Source organism: Protopterus annectens, chromosome 8.part0 (assembly GCF_019279795.1).
Source record: "Protopterus annectens isolate FY-2018-M chromosome 8.part0, PAN1.0, whole genome shotgun sequence".
NCBI lineage: Eukaryota > Metazoa > Chordata > Ceratodontiformes > Protopteridae > Protopterus > Protopterus annectens.
The window spans coordinates 867429884-867452402 of NC_056741.1; the positions used below are offsets into that span (position 1 = coordinate 867429884).

Consider the following 22519-nt stretch of genomic DNA (forward strand, 5'->3'; position numbering starts at 1 on the left):
CTAGGCTAATGGCCCTGGGGCCTTTGCAAGCCTAGCCATAGGATTACCCTGGCATCATGCCACCCAACCTTAGTTCCTAGTGCCTCTGTCAAATAAAGCTACTGTAGTTATCCCCGGCGTGAATTTTCTATTTTCCATCCACTCATATAGATTTCTCTTGAAGAGGGTCAGCGAGGTGCTCTGCTTGACATGTGTAGGAAGTCTATTCCATAGCAAGGGCAGTCACTGAGTTATGAACCTGTCCCTGTCCCTCCAGTACGTTCAGTTGATTGTGGTAATGAGGTTGAGGTCTCTGGAGCGTGTGATGCAAGGGTTGGGATTTTTTTAGATGTAGCATTTCTAACAGAGCTGGGTCAGATATGGCTTTGTAAGTCAAGCAGAGATTGCCTATAAGTAGGTGATACGAGACAGAAAAGTTGGAGTTTTTTGAGTCTATCCATATAGGACAAGTGTTATGGCCTAGGATCCTGTTTGTGAGGTACTTTCACGGCCTCTCCAGTTGTTGCAGGTGTTTAGTGAGGTACATGCCAAATGGGGCATTGTACTCGATGACTGTCTAATGAGGAAGAGTAGAGGGAGACAATTACTTCTTTCTTCCTGGATGCAAAACCCTTAGTAATGAGATGTGCCACATAGAAGGACTTTCTGACAACAGTGGCAATGTGGTGATCAAAAGAGAGGTTGCTGTCAACCTGTATTCACAGATCTCTTATAACACCTTCTGTGTTCAGTGGACTACCATCGATGTTGTTATTCGTGGAAACCAAGTTTTTCCCAAAGGGGATGGAGACACATTTTTTGGCATTGAGCTTAAGGCCATGGTTCTGATATCAGTCATTGGTCTCAGTTAGGCCATTCTGTAGGATGTCAACATCACTTGAGGAGTTAATAATAGCTCCCAACTTGCAGTTGTCTATGAACTTTGTCAGCCAGAGTCCCTTTGTGTTAGCCTGAACTTCAGAGAAGTAGATTCCAAACAGTAGAGGACCCAGGACTGAACCCTGTGGGACTCCACTCGTGACTAATCAGCAGTCTGACTTGGAGTCAGCTACTTTCACACTGTGGGTTCTGTCTGTGAGCAGTTTGATGCCTAGCTTAGTGAGTTTTTCTATGATTCCTGAATGGGGAATGATATCAAAGGCCTTAGCCACATCAAGGTCGGCTGTATGAACCACCTTGCTTTCTTCCACAGTTCTGGTGACTGACTCAAAGAAGTTGACCAAGCTGAGCAGGCATGATCTACCCTTCACAAAACCAAACTGTGTGGGATCCAGAGTTTGGAGATTCCCTGTATCCTTTTTTATTATGTCCGTGATGATGTGTTCCATAGCTTTGCACATCAAACTCATCAGGCTAATGGGGCAATAGTTCCCAGGGTCTGTAGTCACTCCACCTTTGTGGAGATGGATGACTGTAGCAGCACGTTATTCAGTAGAGACATAGCCTGAGGTGAGGCTGTGATTGAACAGGGCACACAGGTGAGGTGACAGTTCACTCTGTAGTTCATGTAGAACATAGCCAGGGATATTGTTAGGTCTCATAGAAGCTATATTCTTGGCCTTGGACAGTGATGTTTTAACCTGTGCAGCAGTAATACTGGGTGCCTGGCAATCTACTGGTATTGTGATTGGTCCTTTGGGGGAAGAGAGGGGTAAAGTTGGCACTGAATCTGTCGGCCAGTATATTGGCAATAACTGTTGGCTCAGTATAGGAGGTACCATTGTACCATTGTGTGCAGTAGACTATTTCAAGATTTTGTAATATATGCACTCACTAATGTTTGTCAGGTTGATATTTTATACAGTTTTCTTTTCCTCTCTATTTAAATGTATGTCACATTTTACAAGATTGTCTTAATGAAAGACCTCAAATACACACACACACACACAGACACACACACACACACACACACACACACACACACACACACACACACACACACACACACACACACACACACACACACACACACACGCACACACACACACACTGTACCTATAGAACACCCCTATAAAATATTAACTTAATACAAAACAAACAAAACTATATACATCTTCAAACAATAAAGTTTAACCCTCCTAATAGGAGCAACTACCCTAAATAGACAGCTGCACATACACAGGCGTTATCTAACTTAAAGTTAAGGTTATCCATGCTAGTACACATGTGACTTCCTGTGGTCCTTTGTACCCTAATTGCTTTTGTTCTTGTTTTGTCTTTATTCCTCTCCCAGATGTGAAAAGCAACTTGAACGTTTTCAGAAATCATTAATTTTAGCTTCAAAGAAACCAGTGCTCTGGATTTTTATTGCCCTATAAACAGCTTGTTTCCATGTCAATATAAAGAAAAATGTAACTGTCAGCTGCAGGCTTCTAAAGTCATGCCAAAGGAAACCTTTTCATTACATTCAGTGTTCTCATATTTACTTGCTTCCCTATAAAACATGTTATCAGATTAAGCCAAAGGTCTTAATCCAGACATTCACCCATGCAAAAGTAAGAGAAAACATCTCAACTCTACATATATTATGATCTGTGTACCTTTATACCCCACCCCCCACCTCAACAACCCATGATTACACTCCATTAACTTAAACATGCTTTTGCCCAGCTACTTTTAGCATTGTAATGCCTACATTTCTTAATAATAAAAAAAGAAGAAAAAGAGGCATCTGTTTACTTTAGTGTCTTTATTGCATACAATAATATCTGAAAATGCTTTACTATATCACAAGTATTTATATCATGAACATTTTTATAGAAATACTATTAAGAACAGAAATTGTTTTACTTTCAATTACCCTTTTCCTTCCTCTTTCCCTCCTCTTGGAGTTCTTCTAAACATTAATGTCATGAAGTGGGGCAAATGCTTTTCAGTCCTGCACATGTTTAACAAAGTCAACACAAGTCCATTCTTTCCACTTTTTCTTGTACAGCCATATAAACAGACAGATTTCAAAAAGGCAATTGATGCTTTGTAATCTCACATTTATTCACTAATTTCCATATTGCTGGTCTTCGTCCTGCTCATATACATCTCCCAGCTCTAGACAATTCTTCTAATCAACTCCTGTGCTTTTCTCTATCTCTCAAGCATTTCCTCTAGAACATGGGAAAGGGTTTCACTGACAAAGTCTCTATGAGCTTTATTATCAAATCAGCATGAGAGGCAGAGTCTCCTTATGCTCGATACCTCACGTTTTGTTAAACAAATTTTTGCATTTCCTGCATAGCTTTTCTGCATCAAAAATTACTTTAATCCTTCAGGAAAAAAAGAGACATTCTGAAGACAGCTGTATACAGTGGCTTGAATATCTCATACCTTCTTCTTAACATTCTCTAATTGCTGGAATAAATTTGATTCTCTTCTGCCTGGTATACAGAGAATAATAATTTTCTACAAATACTCTACTGTTTCTCACTTTTAATACTTTGCTGTTCTGCCACAGTTTTGTCAGGATCAACTAAGTCTTGGATGCTTTCTCATGGCCAGCTTTGGAGCATACACACAATGTGCCCTTTCAGTTAACAAATCCTGCTGTGGAATACCAGTTTGGTTGCTTATTTGTGCCTTCATAAAACTAATACAGTGTGTTCTTTCCAGTTTCTCTGGTACTTCAGAAAATCTCAGGTTATCTCTGCATGCTCTGTCCTCTAATTATACCATTTTGCCATTTTGTGTAACTTCTCTTCTTGAGCAGACTCATACTTAGCCACCCTTTTCTTCATTTCAACCTCTGATTTTTGCAGTTATATCAGATCATCTGACTATATGTTTATTTTTTTTCCATTTTTCTAGACTTTTGTTATTCGAGTTGGAATGCTTCATATGTTCAGATATTCAGAGACACCTAGCCCAAAGGCTAATAAAGACCCTCAGAAAGCTTGCCACCATAAAAACTGGGTTAAAAGCCATCAAACCCACTCATAAATTCAAACTGCATTTAAAAGATCCAGTTGTCTCTGATTTCCTCAGTCCTAAAGAAATTTTATTCCACTATAGACCTGCTTTCCCATAAAAAGAGCTATCCTGTATAGATGTTTTACCTAACTTACTATTCACCAAATTTATTTCTGGTATTCATGGAGTGCTTTTATATACTCCCACACAATTCCCAAATTTATAATCTTTAAAACACTTATACATAGTGATAAGGTCTCCCCTGCTCAATCTATATTTTGCTGTGTACAAGGGTAATATCTCACAATATTCCACTCCTGCCATCCCTTGAATTCTCCTGGTAAATGTCTTTGAATCATTTCCAGTTTATCTAACTGCATCTTATTATATACACAAAAAGACCTGCAAGAGATTCAATAATTGGTCTCACTATAGTCTTATAAATGGAAAGAGAAACAATACTATCTCTACTATAAATATTTCTGAAAATGTTACAGATTCCATAATATCTTCTAATGATATCCAACAGGTAATGATTAAAACTTAACTTATCCTCTAACCAAATCCCTAATAATATTAACCTTTTGGATAGCAATATTATCCAATGCATTAGGATAAATGCATAACACAAGTCTTCTTAACATTAAATGTCATTTCATTCCCTATAACCCATTTAAATATGTTATCTAAATAAGCTTGCAGGGAAACTGATTGGATATTTCTCAGATAATTAAGCCAAATTTAACATAATCACCATATTTTGTCAACTAAAATTTATCAACAGATGAAAAATTAGTTATAAAAATTCAAAACAGTATCAGACCCAATACTGAATTCTGTGAGATGCCCTTAATGATCAACCTCTCATCTGAAAAATAATTACCAATTTTACCTACTACTACTACTACTACCACTACCACCATCCAATCAATTTGCAATCTACTTGATTACATATCTGTTAATATTTTGTTTAATAGATCTAGCATTCTATAATGGGACATAGTATCAAAACTTCAAAAGCCTTGGATATATCTAAATATGTGACAGCTACAGCAATCCCATCATCCAAGGCCCTCCACAGGTGTTCATTAAAAAAACTAACAAATTAGTTTCACAGGATCTACCAGGAACAAATCCATGTTGCATTAAATCATATTAATCATCCAAAGAACTACTAATATATTGAGATAATACCTGTTCAAAACATCTTCCAATAAAGCTCATAAGACTAATCAGTCTATAGTTTTCAACAACATGGGAATTACCACCCTTTGGAACAGTAACTATATATGCCAATTTCCGAACTGGGAGACATATTCTAACTCTATTTTTTTAATAAATAGCACAAACAAGGTGGAAAGTCCCCAATAATAGAAGATAGGAAGAAACCACTAATGCCATCAATCCCTGCTGCAGATATACTTCTAACCATGTATGCAATACATCAGACCTAAGTATAAACATGTCTGGGCAGTCAGCAAACATGTTAAAAGTTTAATTCTGACTACTCACTCCATCTCCATGTCCAGAAAAATAATCAATAAAAGTGTTAGCTACTGACTCAGGGTCAGTTATTAATTCATCACCAGCTTGAAGCTCACATCTAGTATAGGCATCTTTCCTAAACCTCTTTACATGATTAAACATGCCTTTTAATTACCAGTGATGCGACTAGCTTTTCCTAAACCTCTATCTTCATTCTGGATAACTTCCTCAATTTATTTCTTATTATTCTGTACTTAAATAATCTCTTTCTCTCAGACTTCCTCTTCAATCTTTTACATAAATTCCGTAATTGATTTTGCAACCTTTGTAGATGAGTTTCACCAAGAATGTTTATATTTATGGAACTTATTAAAAAGTGCAGGTACAAAATTTTCAATCGACAAATACAAAAAAATATAAAGCCTATTTCAACCTTCCCTTATAGCCACAGAATAAACAGATTCTCTCCAGTTCAGTTAATTATGTCTTGTCTCATCTTACTGCAGTCTGCTGTAGAACAGGCATATCTCCTCGCTTGACATATTTTCTGTTTCTTCAATATTTTGTTTATTTTAATCAGCTGTGAGCACATTTGACTTATTTTTCCACTAGAATACTGGAAGCCATGCCTTGCATCAAACTGGGGCTTGAACTTCTTTTTGCTGAAGAGCTGCAGGATTCTTGCGAGTCAGTGGTTTTTTTTCACCTTTTCCTTGTTGATTTTCTTTTACACTCTTTAATGTCTTCTTTGTAGGCATCTAGGCAGTATACTTACTAGCCAGTAACTGAATTTATTAAAAGTGGCAGAGTTTTTGGCCCTTATCTCTCAGTTTCTTTTTTCACATGGGGAGACGTGAAGTTAAGCTGTTGACCACTGTGCAACCATTTTGGTAGTCCCAAGTCTGATAAAGATTTTTGATATCATAGTTAGTCATTTATTATATATTTTATGGCTTTGCTTATAAGACTTACTAGACTGATGGGTCTGTAATTGTCTGGGCCTGTGGTGGGGGCCACCTTTGTGGAATGATATCACAACAGCTGTGCACCACTCCCGTGAGACAAAGCCATTTGCTATGCTCAGGTTGTAGAGGCTGAAGAGTGCATGCTTAGTGCTATTAATTAGATAACTGGGTATGATGTCAGGCCCCATGAATAAGGTATTATTTGTTTTGGAGGGTACCTCCATTACATCCTCTTTTATAATGATTGGTTGATTGACTTCATCAGGGATATGTTGGTTTGGAGTAGATGTCTCTAGGGTGACATAGGGACTGAATTTATTAGCCAATATGTTGGTAGTATGTACTGGATCATAGTAGTTTGCACTACTATGAATCAGAGCAATGCTGAGTGTTATTTCTTATTTTTCTGACATAATTAAGAATGATTTGTAGATGTGTTTGGCTTCTGTAGCTAGTCTGTGATCATGGGATCCCTTTGTTTTTCTTATGTTTTTTTTTTTATTTTCTTACCTAACTGTTTGATATTCTCCTTAATCTAGAGAATTAAGTAGAGCCATATTTTATATGTTCCAGGTTCTATTTGTTCTTGAAGTTAGGTTGGAAGGATTATCAGTAGGATCTTTCCTAAAAATGGCACACTGGGGGCAGCAAAAGCTTTCAACAATATGCAGAAAGCTTGGAGTGAATGGTGCAAACATCTATGGCAAGTGTAGATCATTGTGTGTGTGTATATACCTTTAAGAAGCTATCCAAGGGCTTGCATAAGTGTACAAATACTGAGCACGTGCAAACCTGACTGCCATTTTGTAGTAAGCTGTTGAGATGTAAGCATGTATTTATGTAAGGTCTGTTTGTTAACCAGTTTGTTTATATTTTATGAAGCTGCTATCTATCCTGATGTGTTTTTATGTATTAAAGCATCTAAACGAAACACCCCACCTGCTTGTCATCTATGATAGAGAAGGACAAGTGACATGGTGTCAGAAGCAGCATGTCTAAAATGACTTAAAGCCAGGATGGAATCCAAATCCTTGAGTTTGAGTTCGAGAGGCACTTGGCTGGACCTGGAGGAATATAGAGAAGTGAATCGTCCCTACTGCACGTATACTTCACAAAACAGTTCCATAAAGAATTTCAGATGTTGAAACTTGCTCAACACTATTTCTTATTCACAAAATATGAAATGAGTTATACAGAACATTCTACATGGCATTTGTATAAACCAATATGTCCGATACTAATAAAAATATTTGAATTACTACGGAAAATGTTTGAAATAAAGTTCTAATTGCATAAGACAAATAAAATAAGAGGAAACGACTGCATTTTTCAATACATGCGTAGTGAATCCGTATTTTTCACATTAATCAAAGATAGCCGAGTCGTCAGAAGTGTATAAAGTGTTCGCATGTTTGTGCAGTACTACAGTAAAGTTATTTTGCAGAATACAGCCATTACAGAGCACATTTCACAAAGTACAGTAAAGAGTTTATTGTGCATTTGAATGTTATTACAGGCTCACAGAACAGTTTGTTCATACATAATTACAAGGGCCATATTTTCAGTGTGTTTGTACATACTTCGTGGGCATGGCAGATGGATTTCGAAACGCAGTGCACTTGTGTTTGACAGTAATATTGCTGAAAACTGGAGAGTGTTTGAGCAAGAGTATGGCATTTAAATACAGGCTGCATTTTCTGATAAAGATGACTCTACAAAGGCATTTATTCTGCTTAATTTAGCTAGGTCAGATGTCATTGAAAGGGAATGTTCATTTGTGTATGCACCTGATATCTATACAGGAGAGGGAGAAAACCATCATGTTGTACTGGCTGAGTCAAGGGAGGACCCCGAGTGCTTAAAACATAAATTTAGAGAAATGTGCAACTCCCGGACAAATGTTGCAGTGGAAAGGCACTTATTTTACACAAGTGATCAAAAGCCTAGTGAAACTTTTCCAGGATATGTAACTGACTTGAGGAATAAAGCTAAAACATGCAGATTTGGTGACGTAAGGGATGAGTTGATAAAGGACAGACTTGTGTGTGGTATTAAAGTTGAGAAAAATTTTGGTTCGTGACAGTGATTTAACTTTGAATAAGGCCATTGAGATTTGCCAGACATATGACACAAATATGCTTACAAATGAGAATAGCTCTAGAAGGCACGGTGATAAAGCTCATGTTGATAGTATGCAGCAGATGGTTAAAAGAAACAGGCCCAAGCTTACAGCAGCAACTGTAACCCCTACAGCAATCACTGGTAAACCCCAGAGCTTTCCACTAAATTCCAGAGTTAACACACTCTCACTGAAGCATAGGAGTGAGTCAGTAAACTCAAAGCATGGGCCCCACCCAGTTTCATTGCCAACTGTTGTAATTGTGGTGGAAGTCATGAATCTAAAAGGTAAAAATGTTTAGCTTTTGGTCAGCAATACCACAAATACAATAAGTGGAATAATTTTAAAAGGTTTTGCAAATCAAAAGGCCAGCATTCTTTTACTAAGAGGGAACATTTTAGGAAACAATTTGATCTATTAGAAAGCTGCAACCCTACTCTTTTATATTAATGGTCAATGCAGTAGATTTAAGGGCAAAGAATGAAGTATTTTGCACTGTTCAGATAAATGGCAAATCCATAGAACTCAAAATTGACACAGGTTCCAAGTGCAATGTTATGTCAGCAGAAACATTTGCTAGAGTGTGTCATGGTGAAAGACTTGATTTGGCAAGGTGTGCGAAGCTTGTTGCTTATGGAGGTGAAGAAATTCAAAATGAAGGCTCAGTAGTGCTTTCACATTACTCTGCTGGGAGAAGCTACGATTTGTTATTCTATGTGGTCAAGATGCATGTCCAGTCATTACTTGAGCTTAGAGACAGTTTGAAAATGGGACTAGTTCATTTAATAAGGAAGTCCATCGTTAGCTTGAAAGACCACTACCCTAATTTCGCCCAGTACATTTTTTCTACCTATGCTGATCTTTTTGAAGACAAATTAGGGAAACTTCCAGTTGTGTACTCCATTAAGTTAGATCCAGATATAAGTCCAGTTATCAGGCCAGCTTGAAAAGTCCAGTAGCCATGCAGAACAGAGTCAAAGTCGAGTTAGATAAAATGGTGTGACTAGGTGTGATTTTTCCAGTTGCAACTCCAACTGAATGGGTATCTTCCATGGTGGTAGCTCATAAGAAAAGTTCAGATGACATCAGAATATGTACTGATCCATGAGATTTGAACAAAGCACTAAAAAGATCTTGTCATCCAATGTGCACAGTTGAAATCACAGGCTTGATGACAAATACCACTGTTTTTCTTGTCTTAGATGCAAAGAGTTCATTTTGGCAAGTTCAGCTTGACAAGAAATCCCCATTGCTCACTACTTTCAGTACTCCATGTGGCAGGTACAGATTTGGGATAAATTTTGCAAGTGAAGTCAATTCAGTTCAATGTGTTATGGAGCAAATGTTTTCTGGGTATCCTTGTGTTATTATAGTAGATAATATACTAGTAGGAGGTCATGGTGAAGCAGAGCATGACAGAAACCTCAGAAAAGTTCTGGAAAGGGCATGTCAAGTGAATCTTAAACTCAATCCACACAAATGCAAATTTAGGCTATGAGAAGTTAATTACGTTGGTCATTTATTTACCAGTTCAGGCCTACGACCAGACCTTTCTAAGCAAACAAACATTCTTGAGATGCCGGCTCCAGACAATGTTCAAGCCCTGCAAGGATTTCATGGCATGGTTAACTATCTATGCAAGTTTATTCCAGACTTGAGCTAATTTTCAGCACTGCTTAGAGAGCTGACACATAAACATATCATGGTCTTGGTTAGAGCAACACCAAAGAGCATTTTATATCCTGAAACAGAAAATTGCTAGTCCACCAACTCAAGGATGGCCGTCAAAGCAAACTAGTTTACCTCAAAAAGTGCAATCTTATTTTCCATACAGAGATGAGATTTTGCCTGACAATTACATCATTATGAAACATCCAAAAGTAATTGTTCCAAAGTCCTTGCAACAAGAATACATTACTATCTTGCATCATGGTCACCCAGGAACCGACTGTACCAAATGAAGGGCAAAAGGACTAGTATTTTGGCCTTCTATACGAAAAAAGTCTCTGCAAAGGTGAATAATGAATTATATTTGTTTATTTATATCATTATATTGTGCTATTTAGGCTTTTTTTGCCTTGTATATATGTATATATTTTTATTTCTATTCATGTGTTTTCAGTTTAATTAACCTGAATGAGTGTTACGGTGAACTTGTGCATAGGCATTTCCGCTTTGGAGGTGTGTGATTTTAATATCAATTGATAGGTTTATTTGGGGAGGGTGTGTTGCCATTATTGAATTGTGATTGGTTTTCATCTAGTTAAATCACACTGATGTATTTTCCTGCCTTATCTGATGAAGTTTCCTAATATCAGGACGAAAGCACTTCTCGTGTATATAATTTTAAAGTTGTTTTATATATAATTCTTGCATTAAATATACTGATTTTAACAGTGTTTAAAAGTGTTTGCCTTTTTTCGTACGGAGTTGTTTTGGATATTTTCTTCTTGGTTTGTAGTCATTTTTATGGCACGAACAATGTTGTCTTCACCATGGACTTCCACCCAAACCTTGGAAGAAACAGTGGGAGATTTAAGTGTTGATTCAAAGAATGAATGAGCGAATGGAACGTATAGAGCAACTATCTCTCTCCCAGCTGACCACACACGATGCCTAAAGCACCCTCTTTAAATAATGCGGCAGCAGCAGCAGAATTAATTCAACAACCTGTAAGTCTCTTTCATAATTTATCCAATGAAAGTGAGCAAAATTCTAACAGCTGTACTAATGAGAGGCGACCTAATAATGTGGTTGCCAGTGGTTTTAATCAGGTTTCCTCCCTTGTCTGTATGGATAAAACAAAATATGGGATTTAGTAGTAACTTAACCCAGTCAAGAACTAATCTAAATGATAAGTTATCAGAACTTGATTGACATTTGTTGAAAATTAAAAAAATTACAAATAGACACGGAATATTTTAGGGAATGCCTGAAAAGAAAAATTGTGCCTAAGGGCCTACGTATCTGGCGGTTTCCAACAGTACTAGTGCCTGGTTCAGCATTTCATAAAGAGTTACTCCATATGTTTGATAGGCATGGGTTTGAATATTTAGAGCTGGTTATTAAAAATAATACTGAGACTATTGAACTTTTGACAAGGGAAACCCTAACACTTGACGAACAAATTGTGCATGACAGTAATTTTTCTGCTAATCAGTTTGAATACACCAGAATTCTGTGTTCGATAGAAGAACAAATCCAGGCAATTAAAGCTAAAAAATTAAAGAACATAAATAGGGATTAAGATAAATATTATAATAATACTGCTTATCCCCCACCTCCATAGTCTCAAGAGTGGGTTAACAGACGCAGTATTCCTGATGCTCAGATAAATGGGCGAGAGAATGCCCCAAATGAAAATGAGGATGACGATGAAGAATATTTTTTAGACCCAGCGAAATATCCCCCACTCAGATGGTCAGAATGATTGAAGAACCAACAGCAGAGGAACTTGCACTGGGACAACCCACCAGTGAGACAACAACTGAGGAGGTGTCAATACAACAACTTTCGGGGCAGCAACAGAGGGTTCAGGAGGGGCAGGAGATGAATTTTATTTCAGTTATGAATAATCAAACTACTTTTTTCCAGCTCCCCTCATATCCATTGGACTAAATGCATCAAAAGACTTTAAAGTCTATAACTTCTCATCCATAAATGTTGACACAGAATTATGTGATTTATTAGCTAAAGATATGACCTTCATTCCTAGTAAACATTGTAATGTTGTGCAATTGCTATTTGGTTTGAAATTGTACGTACACAAGTTGAATTTAAAACTGTTATTTCAGGATGGTGAGAGAGAAATATCAAGTTTATTTAGAATGGCTAGTACTGATAATCCCCCGCTACACCCTTGCCTGGAGATATTTGAACGTATGTGTGAATTAGATTTTACAGCATTAAGTTCTCAGTTCACACATAGAACTAATCTTACAGAAGAAGAAAGTATGAATTTAGAATTTATTAAAGCTTCCACAGGCATAAGGTGTATGAAACCTGATAAGGGGGGAGGATTAGTGATAATGAATAAAACAGATTATGTAGCCAAAATGAGGGAGATGTTATCAAGTAAAACATATGAACAAAGTTCATTAAATGAACTTAATCAAGCATATTCCAGGATTAGGTGTTTTTTACAGGATTTATTTATAGATAGAATGATTTCTGTGGAAGAATATAATTATTTAAGTGTGATATATCCAGTGACACCTAATATTTTTGGAGTGCCCAAGATCCATAAGGATCAAACACAACCACCTACATGCCCCATTGTGGATGCAAGAGGGTCCATCACTCAACCCATGGCAAAACTCCTTGACACCAAGTTAAAAAATCTGGTATATAGTGAACGTCACATATGCATTGATTCCTGGGATTTTCTGAAGAGGATGAATGAGGTAGAATTCAATAAAGAATATGTATTTATTACAATTCATATAAAAGATCTGTACAGTGTTATACCACATGATACCAGGGAAGAAAGGTTCTGTGATTTCCTGGTAAATAAAGGATTGGATTAAGACCAAATCAATGCATATGAGCAACTACTCGATATGGTGTTGAAATATAATTTTGTCACATTTAATCATGAATACTATCATCAAAAAGAAGGAGTAGCCATGGGTTCGGCTTGTGGTGGATTATATGCCAACATAGTTATGTTGGAATGGGAAAGACGTTAAATATTTATATAGGTTCATAAGTTCATATGGCCCTGGAGCCTTTACAAGCCTAGCCCATAGGATTATCCTGGCATTGTGCCACACGACCTTAGTTCCCAGTGCCTCTGCCGAGTAGAGTCACTGGAGTGATCCCTGGGGTGAATTTTCTATTTCCCATCCACTCATCAAGATTTCTCTTGAAGAGGGCCAGTGAGGCACTCTGCTTGATATGTATGGGAAGTCTATTCCATAGCCTAGGCAGCTTCTGGGTTATGAACCTGTCCCTCCAGCTTGTTCTGTGAGATCTCTGGAGCATGTAGTGCAGAGGGATTGGTATTTCTTTAGATGTAGCATGTCTAACAGAGCTGGGTTAGATATAGCTTTGTAAGCCAAGCAGAGATCACCTCTAAGTAGGCGATATGAGATAGAAAATAGCTGGAGTTTTTTGAGTCTGTCCATATAGGGCAAGTGTTTAAGGCCTAGGATCCTGTTTGTGAGGTACTTTTGTGGCCTCTCCAGTTGTTGCAGGTGTCAAGTGAGGTACATGCCAAATGGGGCATTGTACTCAATGACTGGCCTAATGAGGGAAGAGTAGAGGGAGACAATGACCTCCTTCTTCCTGGATGCAAAACCCTTAGTAATGAGATGTGCCACATAGAAGGACTTTATGACCACAGTGGCAATGTGGTGGTCAAAAGAGAGGTTGCTGTTAACCTGTGTTCCCAGATCTCTTATAACACCTTCTGTGTTCAGTGGACTACCATCGATGTGGTAATTCATGGGAACCGGGTTTTTCCCAAAGAGGATGATGGTGCGTTTTTTGGCATGGAGCTTAAGGCCATAGTTCTGACACCAGTCGTTGGTCTTAGTGAGGCCTTTATGTAGGATGTCAACATCACTTGGGCACCCAACTTGCAATTGTCTGTGCACTTTGTCAGCCAGAGTTCCTTCGTGTTGGCCTAGACTTCAGAGAAGTAGATACTAAACAGGAGAAGACCCAGGACCGAACCCTGTGGGACTCCACTCGTGACTGGTCGGCAGTCTGACTTGGGAGTTAGCTATTTTCACACTGTGGGTTCTATCTGTGAGCCAATTTGCAACCCACCTAGTGATATAGGGGTTGATACCTAGCTTAATGAGGATTTCTATGATTCCTGAGTGGGGAATGGTATCAAAGGCCTTGGCCAGATCAAGGTAGGCTGTATGAACCACCTTGCCTTCATCCACAGCTCTGGTGATTGACTCAAAGAAGTCGACCAGGTTAAGCAGGCATGATCTACCCTTCACAAAATCAAACTGTGTGAGATCCAGAGTTTGGGGATTCCCTATATCCTTGTTTATTAGGTCCATAGTGATGCGTTCCATAGCTTTGCATATCAGACATGTCAGGCTAATGAGGTGATAGTTCCCAGGGTCTGTAGTCGCTCCTCCTTTGTGGAGAGAGATGACTGTAGCAGTGCGCCATTCAGTAGGGACAAAGCCTGAGGTGAGGCTGTGATAGAACAGGGCACATAGGTGAAGTGCCAGTTCACTCTATAGTTCATGTAGAACACAGCCAGGGATATTGTCAGGTCCCATAGAAGCTGTATTCTTGGCCTTGGACAGTGTGGTTTTAACCTGTGCAGCAGTAATACTGGGTGCCTGGCAATCTACTGGTATTGTGATTGGTTCTTTGGTGGGGGAGAGGGGTTAAAGTTGGCACTGAATCTGTCGACCAGTATATTAGCAATATCTGTTGGCTCGGTATAGGAGGTGCCATTGTGCAATAGCTCCGAGAAAATGTGGGTATTGCTGTGGAGATTCTTTGCATAACTATAGAAGGCCTTGTGGTTGTCTTTACTATCTGCTGCAATTCTGGTTTCATAGCTAGCTTTAGAGGATTTGATGAGGCATCTCAACTTTTTGTTGAGTCTGATAAGGGAGTTTTTCCAGTCATGGGACTTCACCATATTCCGCATCAGTTTCCTCCTTCTGTTGTAGAGTTTGTTTATAGCAGGGTACCACCAGATTGGATTCCTTTTTTTGGAGGAGAGCATCTTGGTTCTATTGGGTATGATGAGATCCATCCATTTGTGTACGTGTTCATACAGGGGATTAGTGTATGATTCGGCGGTCATGCAGCTGTTCAATATATCAATATATTTTTCCCACTGTAGACTACATATCCACTTTTGGATGATATTTTCATCTTATTGAATGGGCCTACGCACTTAATAACTGAATTATTGGAGTACATAAATAATACTACATCCTTCCTGAAATTCACCCATGCACTAGGTTACAATGATATTTCATATCTGGATGTGCTGATTAAGAAAGATACAATAAATTCTAGATTTACATCTCAAGTACATTGTAAAACTTCTTATTCTAATTCATTTTTGGATTATTCTAGTAATCACTCTTATGCACAAAAAAGAGCTGTCATAAAAGGACAATTTGTGAGGGCAGCTCGCATGTGTACCACATGGAATGTATTTTTGGATGAATGTGAACTGCTATCAAATATTTTCATTAAGAGAGGATACCCATTAAGTTTGATCAGGGACCTCTGTAATGAGGTTAGTAGTAAACTTAAGTGTGGTTATTGCAATCCTATTTTGGGAGGAAAAAACTCAGTTGTACAAAGTAACATTATGGAATTCAGTGAAGGGTATACTATGATTGAACCAGCATATGGGACAAATATGAGCTCTACACATAGGAAGAATAAGGTAAACACTTTTCCTAATGAATTTATAACAGTATTTAATACAGATAGTAATAATATTAGAAACATATTTAAGAACTGGGAAATTATTAAAAGTGAACATGATATAAGTAATATTTTAGGAAGTAAACCCTCATTTGAGGGTTCTTCATTTGAGAGGGTTAAACTTCAAAAATATTTTGGAAAGCATTAGTGAACCTAAAAGATATGGATCAATGACTAAATGTGGGGCTTGCATTTTTTGTAGACGTGATAGAAACGAGTCATATAATTATTAATAATTATCATATAAAAATTGTGGGTAAGCCTAATTGTAATACATCTAGAGTGGTATATTGTGCTACATGTTCAGTTTGTCCCTGTTTCCTATGTGGGGAAAACTGAATGTAAATTAAGAAATAAAATGGCAGAACACTTGAGCGATATTAGGTTAAAAAAAGATGTGAATGCATTAGCCAGACACATTATGCATAATGAAAATCATAATTTTAAGTTTGTAATATCAGAGACGCTTCATACATCTGAGCGAGGGGGACATGGAATTTGTATTTAGAAAAAGCAGAGCTCACCTGGCAGATTAAACTAAATGCCTGACTTTGGTCAGGGTTAAATGGAACAGAATCATTCGAGTTCCTCTTAAAATTGAAGCCCCTGGAAAGGTGAATAATGAATTATATTTGTTTATTTATATCATTATATTGTGCCAGTTAGGCTTTTTTCATTGTGTGTATATATATATATATATATATATATATATATGTGTGTGTGTGTGTGTGTGTGTGTATATGTCTATATGTATATATATATATATATATATATATATATATATATATATATATATATATATAGATATATATTTCTACTCATGTGTTTTCAATTTAATTAGCCTGAATGAGTGTTATGGTGAACTTGTGCATAGGCATTTCCGCTTTGGAGGTGTGTGATTTTAATATCACTTGATAGGTTTATTTGGGGAGGGTGTGTTGCCATTATTGAATTTTGATTGGTTTTCATCTAGTTAAATCACACTGATGTATTTTCCTGCCTTATTTGATGAAGTTCTTTGTAATTTAATATCGGGAGGAAAGCGCTTATCGTGTATATAATTTTAAAGTTGTTTTATATATAATTCTTGGATTAAATATACTGATTTTTGCAGAAGACATCCAGCGTTTGCCTTTTTACGTATGGAGTTGTTTTGGATATTTTTTTCTCGATTTTGGCCTTCTATGTCACAAGACATTGAGACAGCACTTTCATCTTGTTCTATGTGTAATAGTACAAAGCCACTTCAGTTAAACCAGATTCCGGAACTACCTTGGTTGACAGTAGCCACAGACACCTTCAAGTGGAATGTTCAACATTATTTGGTGTTAGTAGACTCTTACTCCAATTGGTTCGAGATTGACTTACTACCTAACCTAGCATCCAGTATAGTCAGTGCTAAGATAAAGCATAATTTTGCAGTACATTGTAGCCTGCACAAAGTTATTAATGAAAATGGCACACAGTTTACAAGCCAACAGTTCAAAAGATTTGCTGAAGAATGAGACTTTACTCATGTTACAAGTAGCCCTGAGTACCTGCAGTCAAATGGTTTGGCAAAACTTGCAGTTCAAAGTGCAAAACAGTTACTAGAGAAATCAAAACAAGATAATAGTGATGTTTTCCTGAATCTCTTGAATCTCAGAAATATTCTTCGTGATAAACATCTTGGTTCACCTGCTCAGAGACTTCTGTCAAGACAAATCAGAGCCACATTACCAATCAGTAGTCAATTGTTGGTTCCATATATCAAGAACAACAGGTCAGTGAAAACCAATCTGTTGAAGAAGCGTTTAACCCAGAAATCCTACTATGATAAGACCAGCAAACTGCTCAATCCATTACGAGAAGGAGAAGTGGTAAGGATGCAAATGTCCAGAGGTTATGATCGGATTGACAATGTGAAGAGTACTTGCCCAGAGTCGAGATCATACATTGTTGAATCGCAAGGAGCAGACTTTAGGTGGAATTGGAAGCACTTAATACCAGTGTCTGAACCTATATCACAGCACATAGCCTGTTAGAAAGACTCTTTATCTCAGAGGGAGTTGTCCAGTGTTCCAATTCCAGAGGATGTTCTATAGGACATTCCTACTCCTGTGATGAATCCAGAAGTTCCTGATACAAGTCTTTCACCAAAGACTATCCCTGTTGCTAAATTTAGTCCAGATTGTTATGTTATGAGATTTGGTCCTATCTCTAAACCATGTAACAGATACAAGGCAACTTGGACATGAGCATTGTGTTTTGTTTCTAATGTTTATAGTAATGCATGTCTGACACTAATATTGTTTTTTCAAAAGGCAATCTTTTTAAGACGGAGGATGTAGTTCAATGTGTGTGTAGGTACCTTTAAGAAGCTATCCAAGGGCTTGCACAAGTGTATAAATACTGAGCACGTGCGAGCTTGACTGTCATTTTGTAGTAAGCTGTTGAGATTATGTAAGCCTGTATGTAGTATGTAAGGTCTGTTTGTTAACCAGTTCGTTTATATTTTAAGAAGCTGCTATCCATCCTGATGTGTTTTTATGTATTAAAGCATCTAAACAAAAGAATCCACCTGCTTGCCATCTGTGATAGAGAAGGACGAGCACCAGCAAGGAAAAAAAAAACAGTTGTCAAGCATCTCATCCCATGCTGACACACACAGGATATCTGTAGAATGACACCAAGTGTTTAGCCATTTGTTAAAGCCAGTCTTTTTTTCTTTATGCCTCAACATAATTTTTGGTGACAGAAGGATTACACTCAGTACTATAGTCTTTACTGTATTTGTGACGTGTGGAGAGCACTGTCATATCTCTTTTCATTATAAAAAAAACCCTCCAGAATTAATTCAACTTTTTATGAAATATGATGTAATAAATCTAAAATAGAGAACTTAATTTCCAAACTTTACACTTCTTTATATACAATAGTAATCCAAATGACAGATTTCAGCCCATAACATATCAATATCTGTCTGATGAGAACAAATCTGAACTATTGAAATCTATTAGAAATACATTTTGGTCTTTTTATCAACACATTTTTTCTTGGAAATGTATGTATAGATCCTTCCTAACACCAAATTGAATGGCTCAAATTAGTAATACAAAAATAGTATGTTGAAGATGAAAACAGACTTTTAGTGCAGATTGTTCTCACATTTTCTTTGATTGTCCTTCTATAAAATCTTGTTGGACTAAAACAGAGGAATTCTTGAAAGCCTTATGGTTTGTCACATTTTCTCTAACTAAGCTAATAGTTTTACTTAACATACATGAAAATATCTAAATGACTGATGAAAATTATTATCTTCTATGGTCAATTGTAGCAGTGGCAAGAAAAAAACATAACCAAGAAATGGAGAAGGACTATTCCACCACAATTTGAAGAATCCTTAGTTTCCTTAAACAAAATGCCACCATTCTCTAATGGAGACAGGTAACCTGTAAATGGTTCATCTCCCAAACCCCCGTTTACACTTATCAAGGGTATCAGAACTTGTCAGAGATTTGGGATGCATGGTTAGGCTTAAAAAGGCCCTTGCGGTCGTTAGCCTAGTAAACACCTATGAACCTATATCTCTGTGGATTCTGAAAACCAGGTTGTTTGCCCTAAATCGAGACAGCATAATATTTTTGTGTTTTAAGGGTTCTGAGGGCCCTTGTAGCATCAGTAATCTTAGCTCACAATAGACAGTTCACTGTTACCATGCTTATGCCCAGCTTGTTGCATATTTCACCCCTGCTTAAAGACGAACATTACAAGCAGCCGCTGTTTTCATAGCCCATCTCAGAGTGCCCTGGTTCAGTATTTAGCATGTATGTCTTACCCATACCTTTGCAATCTGTTAATGGTAAGATATAGCAGTTAATAACTACTGACCTGTGTGTCATCTTCTGCCACTGGGAAAGAAACTGGACCATGAGCCAATAGCTTTCTGAAGGGAGATGGAGGGTGCTGTTCTCACAAACTGTCTACATAAGTAAAATAAATGAATACATGCAAACATACACGCATACATATATACAAACAGACATAAAAGTAAAGGAACTCCAGGAATCACAGAGACTGCAGTAAATCCTACTCTGACAAACTGCTCCATGCGGATTTCTGTATGTGGCCTATACAAAGTCAGGGATAGCATTACTTTATCTAACACTAAATGCAGAATTTTAAACCAAATACTTATTTTAAAATTAAGTCTATGCCTTAACTTCTGCAACAAAGCTTGGTGCAAAACATTGTTTTTGTTTCCATGTCTTCAATGGTAAAGCACAGACAGCTCATCAAGCTCTATTTTGCTAGAGTAACACATGAGCAGCAGCAGCAGCAAATGTCAGTGAAGTGCATGATAATCCTTACCTACTGTATCACCTGTTTTTTACATCAAAAAGCAATGAAGTTGAGTTTAACAGAATCGCCGCCAAACAGGAATTAATGTGATTTGCTAAAAATGTCATCTTTATAAAAATATTTTTAATCATACCTCTCAACTTCTTACTGTAAGAAATCTGGAAAAAGACTAAAATAATAGGGGGGGGGGGGCAAAGGCCCAAAATCAGGGACATACTTTAATTATTGCCCTTATAAATTTATAAAGTTGCTAGAATAACATGATTTGTGTTAATATGCAGTTTCAGAAGGTTATGAAGTCTGAAACTCAAGTGCATGTCTTTATTTATAGTGACTTCAGTCCTTAGTGATTTGCCACAAAACTACAAATTTTATGCGAAGCAGACCAAAAATATGAGGAAATAATCTGGACATTCTGTGAAAATCTGGACAGTTTGAGAGGTATGTTTTTAATTGTCATGGATGGACACTGTTAAAGTTATGGTTTTGTTTTTGTTTTGTTTAATCAACAGAGTATAAAAATATTTAAAACCCTTGAACTTCTTCCAGATATTTGAAAGTACATTGAACACATCAGCGAATTCTACAAATTCTACTTCCCCTACATCCTGCAACACAGACACATTTGCCTGCACACACACGCACGCGTGCGCACACAAACACACACATATTGAAGCATGCACACTAAATAACTTCTTTTTAAATTTATAATGTATATTTCAAGTCCACTAAAATAGTAGTTAAGCAGTCACAAAAATATGTGTAAATATATTTATGTGTTGTTCTAAATGCTTAATGCAGATGACTTTATTTTGGCAATTAAAACAGAAATATGACTTGGACTCAATCAGAAACTTAAAATCAACTTATAGTTAGAAGGCATCAGCATACCAAATTATTCCTTGGGCACAATCAGTGTGAACTGTTTTTAGTGCTGGAGGCTAGATTAAGCAGACAGTTCACATTAGCTCTGCTGTTACCTGTTTTTTTGTACTCCCAAGAGACCCAATGCCCTTTGTATCTATATGTCTGCATTTTCTGAGTCGAAAAGACTTGTGATCATGATGCAATGACTGGTTATTTCATGGCGCATTCACTTACTGTTCTCATTAACAGTACTCTAACAAATTAATCTCCACCCATCAACCAGAATAAATATATATGACCTTCATCTGCATTTCCCTTTTTACAACTAGATCCAGACCACAGATGATTTGATCTTCAATAAAATAAAAATTGCATTTTAAGACTTTCCACTTTTTATCTGATTAAATAAAACAAATGGGTAAAAGCATTAAATGTAACACTTTTGTCTGAATTAAAAGGATATGAAAGACAGGCTTAAATGAAAGTTAATGCTTCTCAGATAAACCCCTTGTCACAAGTATATATAAAACAGTTAGGTATGCATGTTGTTATCATTTGATAAGTCTCCTGATATCCATCATGTTGCATTTGTCTTGTAAGCATTTGCTCCTTGCATGTAAAGTGATGTTTTTTAATGATATGCAGCTATAGCATTAAGGCACTCTGTACTATGACAGATGTCAGGTCGCTATACCCTATAGAAAAAGTATCTACATAAATTTAACCTTTTATGCTAAAGGAAAATGTATCCATTTTTTTATTTTCTCATCAGATTTATTCTGCTAGCAGGTTATTTTGCATCATTTGAATGCTTACTAATATCTGCTTTCAGAGTTTTTGCAGTGGTTCTGTGAACCATCATGCTGTCATAGTTTTCAGTTGTATATGTATGGCCATATTTTCTACAAAGTCCAGCTATAGAAATGTAAGCATGTTGAATGCAGAATTTGATGACAAACTGCTTGCTTAACCCACCTGGTTTGCCCCATATTAATATTAGCTCTAACTCTACCTCAGAAGGCATGCAGTACACCTGTCCATGTTTAGTCTTTAATTCTGTTATTTAATGTATCTTACAAACATTTTTAAAAGGCAGTTTCAGTCACCCACCCCTTCCTGTAAAATAATGATTTGTTATGAAGCCTCAAGTTGTGCATCTTTGAATTTCAGACTGTGCTCTGTTTTCTCATACTTCAATTATTTTATTGAAGGATTCTGCCTATGTGGACTCTGTGGATTTCCTTAAGGTATTTCATTGCCCCTAGCATGATATCCTCTACTTTCATTCATAAGGAGGGTACATATTAAGCTGTTCTAATCTTTCTTTATATGGTTTCTAGTGGATAGTATATACCATTTTATTGTCCTTGTTTGTATGTTTTCTATCTTACCAATGTCCATAAAATGTTGGCATCCCCAG

At 37.0% G+C, this 22519-nt stretch overlaps 1 protein-coding gene across 3 annotated transcripts in view; it reads left to right on the forward strand.

Annotated features, from left to right (window-relative positions):
* Positions 1-22519, forward strand: part of LOC122809123 (LHFPL tetraspan subfamily member 3 protein-like) — a 57257-nt gene that overhangs the window by 19514 nt on the left and 15224 nt on the right. The window contains exon 3 of one of the 3 annotated variants that reach the window (XM_044080380.1): positions 7269-7321. The exons of the other annotated variants lie outside the window; for them this stretch is intronic. Within the exon in view, the coding sequence (XP_043936315.1) occupies positions 7269-7306 (38 nt within the window). The 3' untranslated portion in view covers positions 7307-7321. Of the gene's footprint in view, positions 1-7268; positions 7322-22519 lie in introns of those variants that run through there. 3 annotated transcript variants of the gene reach the window in all.